This window comes from Aplidium turbinatum, chromosome 14 (assembly GCF_918807975.1).
Source record: "Aplidium turbinatum chromosome 14, kaAplTurb1.1, whole genome shotgun sequence".
NCBI lineage: Eukaryota > Metazoa > Chordata > Ascidiacea > Aplousobranchia > Polyclinidae > Aplidium > Aplidium turbinatum.
Genome location: NC_137485.1, coordinates 1,408,403 through 1,422,178, shown reverse-complemented (window position 1 = coordinate 1,422,178; position 13,776 = coordinate 1,408,403). Strand labels below are relative to the sequence as shown.

At 39.7% G+C, this 13,776-nt stretch overlaps 1 protein-coding gene across 1 annotated transcript; it reads right to left on the bottom strand.

The window, feature by feature from the left end:
• Positions 1-6,494: 6,494 nt before the first annotated feature.
• LOC145782729 (signal recognition particle subunit SRP68-like) lies at positions 6,495-13,422 on the bottom strand. Its single transcript, XM_082594484.1, has 7 exons — positions 13,044-13,422; positions 11,368-11,566; positions 10,803-10,975; positions 10,515-10,704; positions 9,958-10,146; positions 9,445-9,577; positions 6,495-7,791 (listed from the first exon to the last, which is right to left on the bottom strand). The coding sequence occupies exons 1-7, from the start codon at positions 13,334-13,336 to the stop codon at positions 7,085-7,087; spliced, it is 1,884 nt and encodes a 627-aa protein (XP_082450610.1). The 5' UTR covers positions 13,337-13,422; the 3' UTR covers positions 6,495-7,084.
• Positions 13,423-13,776: the final 354 nt, after the last annotated feature.

Sequence of the window (13,776 nt, the reverse complement as noted above, 5' to 3'; positions counted from 1 at the left end):
ATGCAGGATATGCTGTCAACTGATCACACCAGAAATCAGCAAGCGGAAGGACGAAATTTTCTCCGACAACTCTGATTCACCTGCAATCCTGCATGTCAATCATAGCTCCTCCTTCAGTCTGTCTATTAGCCTGTGATCACTCATGTCTGCCAAGAAGGGCTGCTTTATCCACTCTGGATATGAGTGATTTGTGGGAAAGCATTTTGCCATGGTGGTTTCTAGAAGCGAGAGGTGAGCAACAATATTACAACAAAGCACCCACCAGGTAAGTTCGCACAATCTACTCAGGATCAATTTGCGTACTTGACTGGGAGATGACTACAATAACAGCAAATCATGTAGGCTACTTCGAAACAGCAATCATTAATATGACAACTGCTGATACCGACAGAAAGACGAAAAAATGCAGAAAAGTAAAATGGCATTTTTTGATATTATGCTACATGCATTTAGCACCCCCTACAGTCTATTCCAGCACCCCCAAGGGGTGCTAGCACCCCTGGTTAAGAAACGCTGCCTTAAATCAATGTAAAATTGACACATTTTGTTGTCTGGGACCTGGCTCGTAGTTCAGGATTGCCAAATCAAAAATTCATATTGAAAAAATTGATAACAGTGGAAATATTTTTTTTCAAAATTCGATCAATAAAATATCACAAAACCTTTTCAAAGCCAAATTAGTGGGGGGGGGGTGATTTTGCATTGATCACCCCCCCCTTGGATAGAGCCCATGCATTGTTGCTTAATTGTTACGTAATGATAATGCAATAATTTCCCCGATCTATTAGAAACAGGGCGCACGATTTATGAAAATGGAAAGTCAACAAATGAAGTGAAGATAAGAGTAGCAATGGCGAAGGCGCAGTACTGTTCAAGACCAAACTGCGGCTTGTGAGATCCATAGTAATGTCGGTATTTTCTAGAAATTTTAACATTCAGTAGCATTTAGAAATGCTTCGCGACCCACCGGTTGGGAAGCACTGCTCTAAAGGTAGGCTATGCGAATCTATCAGGATTAAGCTCTCAGAAGCTTTTTCTGTCCGAGGATGAGGATTCAATCCATCAAATCAACATTTCGAAGCATAATTATGTGTGTTGTCCTTTTTATTTATTTTTTTATTTATTTATTTGATTCAGACCTGAAGAGAGGTCCATAGAAACACGCCAGCACACACATATAAATAAAATAATTGAAAAATCAAACAACAAGCATTGAACGGTTATAATGTTGTAAATACATTGAACGAGCGAAACACTCAGAGGTCATTAACGCTTTGATATAGGAGTTAGAAGAGCTGCAACACCGATTTACAAAGCTAGCAATGCTCTTCCGTAGCAGGGCATAAAAAGTGTTCACGTTGTGGTTTACTTGGATGTGACTAATGCTGCAAATTTTAGGCAATTTGAACAGAATTCTGAACGAGTTGTTATATGCAACTTTCAGACGATTAATAGCTGATATTGAATAATTACACCAAAGGGGAGAAGCATAAAATGCAGAACAGTAGGTGCGAAAAAGCACATTTTTTACAAGAACACTACATTTGTTGAATTTATATCTGAGCATGTTCGCTATGCAGTATGAAGATCTGGTTTGCCTTGCAATGTCATCATTATCACACAAGTTATTGGTAAGAATAACACCAAGGTATTTAACTCTTTCTACAAAAGAAACGCTTTCTTTGCCAAGTCTGATTGTAGGCTGGAGTTTTCCCCTGAGTTGTTTAGTAAAAAACATCAATCGAACAGTCTTAGAACAGTTAAACACAATATTATGCGTAGTTGCAAATGTATCACATGTGTCAATGAGTTTTTGCAGACCTTTGATACTGGGAGCTAGGCAGCAAAGATCGTCAGCGAACATAAGATTATTTATACAATAATTACCAATACTGCAGCCAATTTCTAAGTTATTAAGCAATTTTGACAAATCGTCCATGTATACATTAAACAAGAAGGGACTAAGAACTCCTCCTTGCCTCACACCATTAGTGACTTGGAATAATGCTGAGAAGCAACCATCCCATCTAACAGACATGGTCTGCTGGGTGTACCAGTAGAAGAGTAGACGGACAATTGAACCCCTTTGAACCCCTGTGAATGAATAATTTCCTTTTTCCATCATCACTTCCGTAATAAAGTAACAAACTTTATAAAGCTTTTGGTACGACCTGCTAAGATGTCAAATTCAAAGCCAAACACTGAGTCTGCAAATGCTACTGTAGTTTAACGAGCCGGCAGATATTGGGTTAAGCAGAACCTGCACAAAGAAGTAAATGATGGTGTCACAATAGTCATCACTAGGGCAACCAAAAGTCAATAAAGTCAAAATTTTTCTGCCTTGTTCAAAGTTTATAAAACGTTCACAAACTAAATTTTAGGCTGACACGAAGAGAGGTTTCAAAGTTATTAAGTAAAAAAAAAGTCAAATTTTATGGTTAGGTCAAAATTTTCTTTTAACATAGTTTTTCTGCTCTCTTTTGATATTTTATTAAAGCTACACAAATACTGATTTTTTTGTTGCAATTTATGTTGCTATTTTGACGTAATAATTGATTTGTTGCAATTTCTGGGTTAATAATCTTGTTTCGCCCACTACTGACGATTGAATATTAGCCAACTGCCCTGCTGTTGATGAGTTGGTTGCCAGGGTTAATGCAGTGACCATTAAAAACAGGTCAAAAAGAGCTAGTTTTACTTCCATTGGCCAACTTCCACAGCCAAATGTAACTAGATGGGGCACTTGATTGAAAGCTGCTTACTATTATTCAAGAAGTCTACCAGAAGTAAAAAATATTGTGGAAGGATTCCATGATGGTGGTGTCTTGCTGCGGCATGCTCAAGATGCTGTGAAAGCTCCCAATTTAGTTACTCACCTTGTAGAAATAGAGGAGCAGTTGTACAGTACACTGTTTGATATAATTCAGAAGATGGAAGACAGCCATTACACCATTCAAGAAGCTTACCAGAAAATGAGGTCCTTCAACTTTGGTGTTGATGGCTGCCAAATTGGAAAATATATTCAAGCAAGAATCTCAAGGAATGACATCAAGTACATAGTGAAAATGGAACGAGATGATATTTCACCACATTTATATATAGCCTGCTGAGGAACTCCCAAGCAACTTCTGTATCAGTAGAGAGGAGCTTCTCTATTTTAGGAAAAATTTTGGCGAGAGACAGGAACTTCAAAGGCGATACTGTGAAACATTACTTGATGTTGAAGTATAATACTGCAGAACCCTCTCAGTCATTGCGGGATATTTAAAGACATTCCATATTTATCTTTTGCAGTTTTTCGAGTGACTTTCATTAGCTTACCTGTTCGTTAGCTGTGGTGTCCTTGAGTCTTCCACATTTTTATTTCATAAGAAAAAGAAGATATCCTTACCTAACGGTTTGATTTCTAATGTGCTTTGTATTTCACATTTGAGTTGCAAACGCAGAAAGTTATTGGTCAAAATTAGGTCAAAATTAGTAAATTATAAAGTCAAAATTTCAAGTTTTTAGGTCAAAAAATTGGTTGCCCTAGTCATCACTCATCAGTCAAGTCAATTTATTTTGTTTTAACAGCGCCATATTAATAAACAAGCAGAGTAAATGTAATTGTCAAAACAATGCATTGTAGGCAAGGGCGCCGGAACGATATTTGACTGGGGGGGGGGGGGAAGATTACGAAAAAAGGGCACTTTTGTTTACTAAACGGCCAATTTTTTTTCAAGTTTTAAGATAAGATATAGCGATAATGCTAATCTATCAGCTCACTATGTATTGAGTAATGATAGCCTACAAGTGTCCGGTATACAAAGAAGGGCATCATGCTATGTTATTGTTATAATGATGTAACCTACTGTCAAGCCTTAAAGAAGCCTGCGGCCATGGCCGCTTAGTAGTGCTTGAATGACCACCGGTGCTACCTCCTCAATCGGCCAAGTTTGGCCGCCGGTCTCTTCTAGCCAATTATTTAATTTCGCAATAAAATGATCGTGGATTAACTGTCGAAAATATGTAGTATCAAAGAGTGACGCAAAATTAGGTCAGCGCGTCATAATCACCACTGTTGCATTGTACGGGAATATTTATTATTGATGGAATATATCCATCTGCGATCACCAGCGCTGTCAGTCTTGTTTGTAATTCCCGACGTTTATTTTAACAAAGTCTTAATCCGAAGTGCCAATTTACGTCGGCTGGCAATATTGTCGTTTTTATGTCGATTCGATGTTGTCGGACATTGAATCGTTGTTAAAAAGGATAACTGGGTTAGTTGACATCAGAGGGGAAAATATTTTTTGATCTTATTTTGCAAAAATCATGCTTCGTTTAGTAATGTCTTTCACATCATTGAAATATTTATTTTATTACCTTGCCGTCATCGTCAACTCATGTCGAACGTTGTTTTTCGTTGCTAAAACGAATTCTAGGGGAGTAGCGTACTTCTTTAAATCAGCCACATTGGAGACACTCGTGCGAGTGTCGTTAGATGGTCCCGCAGTACAGGATTACAATCCCGATAAAGCAGTTATTGCGTGGTGCAACGATTCTATTGTAGGACGTCGCCCAGGCCCAGACTTCATCAATGCTAAGTGATCATTTTAGCATTGTTGCAAGTTTAATTCTATTTACTTGTGATATCGTTATTTTTATTTTGGCCTCCAAGCACGCAGATTTGGCTGCCGAGAAGGAGCTAACGGTAGGCCACGATGGCTGCCGAAAAAAAAAACGAGTTTTAAGGCCTATAGGCTACTGTGTTGCAAAATTTTTGCCGTAAATATTATTTTGAGGCAAAAATGAAAGATTATAATTAGGCTAAAAGCGAATAATTAGGCCGCCCCGATAGCTCAATTGGTTAGCGCGTCACTTCTGGAACGAAGAAACTTCAAGACCAAGCGGCGCTGGTTCGACTCTCGGGGTGTGCGCTTGAGCAACGCACGTTAAGGACTGCTCTCCATTCAGCGGCATCTAATGGATGGAATGGTTCCCCGGCAACAAGACTTCAACAATCGGAAACTTCACTTTGTCAATCTCGGTGACCGGGCCTGCGTCAGTGATTCAAAGCCTCTACAAGTATGCGAAACTGCCAGGATTAAGCTCTGCAAGAAGCTTTCCCAGTCCGAGGATAAAGATTCAATCAATCAATCAATAGCAGAAATTGTTATATTGCAAAATGTGCAGTAGCTGACATGACTTTATAAGGGCACTATTGCCCCTCCATCTGCAGAAAAATTGAGGGCAGGGGGGGCATCCGCCCCCCGCGCCCCTGATTGTAGGCTACAACTGTTGGTTAGATTATGGCGCAATCAGGATGGTAGCGAAAGACCAATAATCCAACATAATTTGTGGGCTGAAGACAATTTGACTTTCTACTGCTCACTAGCGGAAATATGTGCATTGATTTCTTTCATTGTTGAATATTGCACCTCTAGTTGATTAACGATCGCGTTCAACTTCAACAGGCTAGTCTACAATCCTTGCAACTATCCAACCTGCTGAGCTTCGCTGAAAGGAAGCCATCATCCACCTGGCTGGGCAAACGATCTTAGCCACTTGCTTAACGCAAAACTCGACGTTCCATCTCGGCAACTAAAGTTAAGACACGACTCCCCTTTCAACCAGTTGGCCTTGAATTGATACAGCCGTTCAGTCATCATACTTTCGGAACACCACTTAGCCTACATAGAAGACACTTGGAATGCGGCATGGTGTGCCACCGACACTCCGATTTTATATGTTTTATTGTTTATCGTATGAGAACTCAGCGCAACATTTGCACACTACATAGGCCTAAGTTGTATATTTCAAACATGTATTGTTCCTTTTTGATGCCTCACCCGATGGCGTGCTCTCCTCGTATGGACTTTCCCCGGCCGACTTAGGTCAAGCTCAAAAGAATTTGAATAGGGGTCGGCCGCTTCCATTCCAACATCCAAAAGTGCGGTTTGGCTTCCTTATCACAATGCGACGCAGAAGAACTTAATGATGGAACTTTTGAGTGATGCGCCCACAAAGCACAAACCAGGATAGCTAAGCCGACACCAAGACCATAAGCAAAACTCAACTGGAAGAGTGGGCCTACCGTAGCTAAGTTTCAAAAAAGCTTTTCTCTTGTCAAGGATAAGAGGTTAGATTGTTGTGCAAATGCCAGCATTGGATGAATGCAACATAGCAGTAATTTCTAACCAAATAATAAATGTCTAGCGCCAGCAAGCGGATCCGCTATAACGTTACTTTTCACCAGACGATATTTAGTTCCCTCAAAACTGGCAGCGCAGCACCATGAAGGTTTGCAACAAAATATACCCCATTGAGAGAATGGAACAAAATTCCTTGAGTACCTCATTGAGGAGTTGAAGACCTCAACCAAGAAGAGATTATGTTGTCGCGCAACATGTGTGCGATGTAAACGCATGCAGCATCGGCAGGGAGAGATCGGGCACACGGCGTGGTTAGCTCCTAACCCTTTATGACGTCATAGTATGCGCTGCAGAAAACCGTTGTCTCAATAGTACAAAACATGGTTAAACAATATTTTATTTGAACAAGCACGGTTCGGGAGGGCAAGCCGGAAGATACGTTTTGTTGTACGACACTATTAAAAGATAATAATTTGCTATCTAACTGTAAATCCCCAATAAATCGTTACAGACGCACACTCCACAAATACGGTTCATTCCCAACAGAACACTATCAACATCAAGACCCCGCTGCTGCTCCCAGGCATAACATAACATTGATATACGCAACCAAAGCAGCATGATGACGACATAATTGCAACATTAACACGTCACACATGGCATTGCACTGAAACAACACATCTCCCAATACACCGAGCAACGTTTTCTAATTGTTTTGTCAAATCTTCTTCTGACGTTTATGAAGTTATATGAGAAAACAACACAACCACCGCCACAAAACAATTACATCTCGATCGAGTTACTCGTCGCTAATATTCCTATAACTGATGAAGATTGTTTGTAACTGTTTGGAGCACTGCTTAGACGAAGCTCAATCGAAACCTTACTTCTTGTAATAAAGCGTTTGTAGTTCTTCATTGTGACCTCACAACAACAATCAGTTCGGCTGGTTACTTCTTTCCTCCCCAGCCCCATAAGTTGCTGATCAGGCCGGACAAACCAGCCTTGGTCTGCCCAGGCTTCTGGCCCAGTTTCCCTTCCAAAGAAGGGAATGACACGTGATTGAGGGCCAGGTCAAAAAATAACGGTTTGCAAGGGATGGCCTCGAAAGATGGGGGAAAAGCGGAGGTCATAGAAGGGACCTTGCTGTTGGGCTTGTTTGGTACAAGGGAGGACACGGAAGGATCTTCGTAGTACACATCAAGTCGATCCATGAGAGGAATGGTCTGATCCACCTCATCTTGTTTGTCATCTTGCACTCCATCGAGCACAGCGGAGGCGTGAACGCGGTATCTGTTGAATGCGATCGTCTCAATCAGCTTCTCAAGCTCTGCGCCGTTGACGAAATCAAATTCCTCACTAACTTCGACCGTTTGGAAAGCCTTCAGCGCCGCGTTGGCGTATTCCAGGACCCGGTCGTACAACGCCATCCCTTCGGCATACTTCCTCTCCTTCACGTATGCCTGAGCGACGTAGAAACACCTAAAAGCCTGGAAGGCGGAGTTCTGAGTCTGAATCTCCTCCTGAAGAGCAGAGTCTTCTTCCACTCCGGGCAATGTCCTCGCTTCAGAGAGACTTTGCAAAATGCTGTCGTACAATCGCATGAAGTCTGTAGGCTTCGGAGCTTTCTTCCCAGCGTCCCCAGCACCCGACTCCTCTGTGATGTAACAATGCTTTGTCAACTCAGGGTCGAGAAAGACCATGACGTAATTTATTGCATAGTTGGATATAGCATCAGAAAGCAAATAAAAAAGACTCTGGGACTCATGTTTCTTTAACACAAGTTGTACGGTCAAGTTACATAAGGCAGTGGTTCCCAACTCATGGGTCGCGACCCAAAGTTGGGTCGCCTGATAATTTTTTTGGGTCGCTTGTTTTTCAGGCATATTGTGTATTGGGCGAAAAAAATAACAATAGAAAAAATTTAAAACGTGAAGAGATCGATCACAAAACTGGAAAATATAAACAGTTAAACACCAGTCATGAAGCGTTTCATGTCGAGACATCGGAAAGCTTTGTAGCATGATCGTACTGCAAGAAGTTTTAACAATTTTCGCTTTTATTGTTGTTATTATTATTATTAGGCTAAATGTAAACCCAACAAAAATTTCAGACTCAAACATAAATTAACTTGACAAAGTTACGGGATATATATTGTAACGTGCACTATATGTCACGAACGCTATGTCGGACAAACTATGACAACGTTTTCCACGTCAGACCACGCATAGTCTGGTGTGGTAAAACGCATCAAAGACAAAGCCCCAAATGCTGTATGGACTTATTGCTTTCTCCACAGAGAGGAGATTGCTATCTTCCTGAGGCAACAGAACTGTGTGAGATTAGCCGAGAAGTTTTTGCAAGATTTCAAGGCAACAGTTGCTTACCTTGCCGATATATTTGACTCTCTGAATTCTCTAAATTTATATATGCAAGGCAACGGTTTTACTGTGATTGATCGCGCCGCAAAAGTTTCTGCTTAACACAAAAACTCATATTCTGGAAAAGTAATGTCACCAGAGATGAGTACGATATATTTCCTCAGCTAACGTAATATATCTGTGGAAATGAAGTTGATATTAAGCAAACGATAATTAGACACCTGGAACAGTTTGCCAAAAATTTTGTGCACTACTATGGAGAATCTCTAACACTCAATAACCAAAATGATTGGATAATTGATCCATTTGTTGAAAAAGATCTGCCTCAACTTTTCATCCATGTTGCTGAACAGTTTATGGACATAACGACAGAAGTAGCAAACCGTATCTCTTTTGCGTCCTTCAAAGACAAATACCCCAAAGATTCTGCAAACATACGCTTTTGGGCTTCCATGTACAAAGTGTATCCCACAGTTTCACAATTAGAGATTCAAAAACAAATTCCATTTGCAACAACTTGGCTTTGAAAGATTGGATTTAGCGCCATGTGTGTATTGAAAACTGAACAGCGAAACCGGCTGGAAGTTAAAGCCGACATGCGGCTATGCCTAAGCAAAATAACGCCTCGATTTCAAAAACTTACTGTTGCTGCTTTTGTAGTGCTGTTTGTTTGCAACACAATCTTGTATGGCTTTTAAAATATTACGACAATTTGCTTGGGTCGCAAGATTTTACCAAACTGAATTTTTTTTAAAAATGGGTCGCCTTAAAAACGAGTTGGGAACCATTGACATAAGGCACACATCGTGCATTAAATCAAAATTACAGTGCAAACAATCCTTTAGGTCGTTGAAACTGCGTGATGGCATAATCTTTGCCCTTGATCAATGTAGCTAAACACCACAGTTCACGTCACCTTTACAACTTACCGGGGTTTCCTCCAGTGAGTAACGACTGGGAGGCCCTCGTCTTGAGTCCCCCAACTAACAACAGATTGCGTTGAATTGTCTTTGCTAACCGCACAAAGGTCAAATATGAATTAAGGAGCTGAAGGTTGGACACCTATGGGACAAGAATTAGATGGTGGATTACCGTATGGTGGCGCAAACTGCGGAATTACAAAGTGAAATCATGCTCGATATTCATCTTGCCAATAATGGATCCGACTACGTCATACATTGACATTCATCATGTATTCATAAGTTCATAAACACATAATAACTGCGATAAGAATGTCAGCGGCAAACAGCTGTACATCCTCATGTGCCTCACCATTACAGAGCTCATACAAATCATACGTTATGTTTAACTAGATACTTCTAGATTATTATGAAAATTAAAAGGGCACAGATGGCAGTCGTTTCTTGTGTACCGTTTCCCTTCCAAACCGTCATGTTGTCAAAATAAAACACCGAATCTAGATCAGGTTCATACAAACCCACATTCCCACGACGTTCCTTCGATGGTTTCGAGTGGGGGTCCGTCCTCATGTCGTCCCTGGTACACTGGAGGGCGTCCTTACACTCGGTGAGGACACGGTCGTACATCTCGATCTGAGCATCGCGGTCGTCAGGATCAATCATTTCGAAATCTTTTGCGAATTCTTTCACTCCGATGAGGAATAAGCGAACCTAGAGACAGAAAGTTCAGGTGGCCCTGCAGGATGGAGTTTCAATCAGTCGCATTATGACAAAGATATTTTTCTGGTATCTGTTAGACACTTTCCATATAACCAAGTATATGGTTGGCAGAATGAACAAAAGACGCTCGACAGGGCTCAAGACCACGCAGCTGTGTCTTTATAAGATCCTTAATGGCATACCTGAAGAACACAAACCCTGGCTTCCTTACCTTCCTGCCCACTTCATCGAAATCTTCTCCATTCAGACAAACCAGATGTAACAAAACTGCTTCGTGATCAAATAACACAAAACTTATATTAGAAGCTGCCTGGTGTCAAAATAACAATAAAATAGTAAAATAGTTTTCTACAACCCACCTTGTTGTTTTTAACTCTAATCACGCGGCCCCTCCAAGTGGTCTCACTCATGGAGGCGGCTTTGCTTCCACGCGATTCCGCGATGAGAGAGTCCAACTTCCCGGCTAACAAAGGATCCTGTCTTCCACTTCCATATATCTGAATCAAATCGTCAATCGCCGACTGATCCCCAATTGTGTAAGCACAATACCTAAACATAGAAACATCGGGTTATTTTTCCAAACTTAACCTTCGGTTTATACAAAAAACATTTATTAAAAAACGCAGCTAGCTCTATTTCAATCTCACCTAATATTGGGTGAAATCTCTTCCACCATATTCAAGTAAGTTGACTGTTCTTCCTTTGGCATTGTTTCACTCAACTTCCGATAAATTGTTTGTGTTTTTCTAAACAGCTCCATGGCAGAAACCCAGTCTTTTAATTCAAAGGCGAGAACACCTTTCATGTATAAGCAGTATGCCTGAGAAACAACAAAAAGTAATGATCAATAGATGAGTTTTAAACCTCCAAGCATCTCAACAATGCAAAGCACGAACACAATGCACTCAGCAATAATAATCACAGTTCCTCTTTCTCCTTATAAGTTGTATCCACTACAATTAAAACGTTACATCTATAACAATTCTATCATTGTTTAGGAAACAGTGCAAATAATATCCTGAATGTTTGAGTCAGAACAAGCTTTTTAAATGGTGTGACACAAATTACAATACAATTAGTTTCTAATCAATGAAGTTAATTATAAAGATGATGAATTCCTTATTGACAAAGTTCACAAAACCTATTAAAATAAAAAATTTCGGACCATACATTTAAACAGTTTTGGTAAATAGTAAAAAAACTCAATTCCACCTGAGCTTCCAATTTCGTTCTTGCATCTACTTTATCGCACTTTTCGCAAAGGTCATTTAGATCATCAGCATGTTTCACTGCTCGTCGCATCTTGTTCACCATGTGGTGACGTTTACGAGGTTTCGAATTAGCTTCTTGCTTGAAGTGCATTGCCAGGCTCCATGCCCGCTCTGAAGTCATAAGCATCATGAGGATGTACCTGAAACATTCAGACATATTCTCTTTCTATGCAAATTGTAAAATAAAACGTTTATGCAGGTTCATAACAAACATAAACTGCATGTTACAAGTTACTTTGAAAATCTGCAACCAATGTAAGAGTATGCTGCATAATTATAGGCGGAGTCAGTTTTAATCATATTATAAACAGGGTTGTCAGATTAGTTGTAGCCTTCCCTTCCAGATTGCATGTCAGTTTGATTCTAAATTATTCTAAATTTATTCTAGACATTTCATTTTAAGTCTAAAACAAAATACCATTAAATACGCAGTGTATGTTGTAAATATGATATAACTTACAATAAGTAGTGGTGAGAATCTTCATGTTGAAATGAAAATTTCCCTACGATAAGATGATGCCAGCACATTTTTTATCAAGTTTTGTAGCCTTTGTTCACCCCAATTTTATATCTGTGCCTGCGTGCTTGTTGAAAAAGTTTGTCAAATGGTCGGCAGTGTAAACGATGTATGCTAACAAATGAACACAGCTAGTGAAATAGCAACTGTTTTTTTCTTTATATCATTAGAATTCTTGAAAAATGTACGTAGGGTTGCCTCCTGCTGAGAAGCCTTGCCCAGTTTTTGCCTGTTTGTGTAAGAGCTACCTTTGATAAGTTAATCGCTGTACATCTGCTAAAAAATATCATACCGTACATACAAATATTAGCCTACCCTAAAAGTGTTTCCAGAATCCAGAAAGCACTATAATTCATTATTTGAGTGTAATTTTGCAAAAATTTTCCAGGGGGCATGCCCTCGGACCCCCTAGAATACGCGGGTCTTCGAAACGTTCTTATCCCCCATGAGTTTTATTGCTTCCCTTCAATCCCTTGCTCAACCCACCAGGATACGCCACTGCGTAGAGCCATATTCTTCCTACAATAAACTTCACATACGCTTGGATTTTTGAACTTCTTATCTAACTTCTTCGATGCAACAAAATATGAAAATCAATAAATACCGTACCGGTACTTAACAATAACTACGGTACTGTATTCTGTAACAACCTAAAAACATATATATATAACAGATTAAAAGTAAACTTAACATACATGAAAATATAACCCAGTGTTAAGTGTGCGGAAAGTCCTGTCAGCTAACTAGGTTGCGTCACACTTCTCACAGACAGGCTTTCGCGCCAGAGAGCGTGCAATTCAGCAACAAAGTTTCAAAGAAAGAGACAAAACTAGGGCAGAAAGTTACGCGCACACGTTGCAGCTACTAAATGCAATGAAAAAAAGACAATTACCGAAACAATCTAGACTTGTCTAAATAATCCCAATTTGCTTCTAAAAATTATTCCAGATTCCAGACATTTTTTTTCTCTACTAGACAGTTCGTTTTGATTCCAGATCTGGAATCAATTATTCCAATCTGACAACCCTGATTATAAAACTTACACCCATTTGAACGACCCATCTAAACAACATTAGGTCAGAACTTCATGCAAATCTTACCTTGGGTCAGTGAATACATTCTCAGTGACTTTTTTGGGGGTGACACGTTTCTTATCTCCCATTTTAAATTTTAAAACATTTCGTATTCTTTTCATACGCCGGTTACAATAACCATGGTAGCGAAGATAATCTCCATGTCTCAGCCCATGTTGAGTCTGCGCATCTTTGATCACTACCAATACGTCAACACTGAACAAGCCCATGTTGGATTTGACAACATCTTCTGGAGTTGAATCATCCTTTTCAACTTGGTCATACAATGCAGGTTGATCTTGAGGAATTTTATCTGACATGGTGCATGCAGAATACTTTCAAATGTATTCACAATTCAACTAATATTTTCAGACAATTACCGTACCAATATACGACAGAACAGACTCAATCTACACAGAAAAACATGCACTGGTTTTAACTCTAGACTGTAATATATATGCCAGTGTACACGTGGTCGAGAAGTTAACTGCCACACCAGAAATCACCAAAACTTCTGGACCACTTTACCAGTACATATTCACTATTCAGTATACTCTTTACATCCACTAGTTCCTTGATTGTAAATCATTACACACAATTACTTTACATCTTTTTTGTTGTATATATTCAAGACTGGACAATGGACATGCAATTGAGCTTAAAACAAAATAAAAATAATAAAATATGCAGTATACATATTAGACCTATGGAGTATGGACTTAGGGTGTCCCATTTTTGAACGACTTTTCAGAAAAAATAA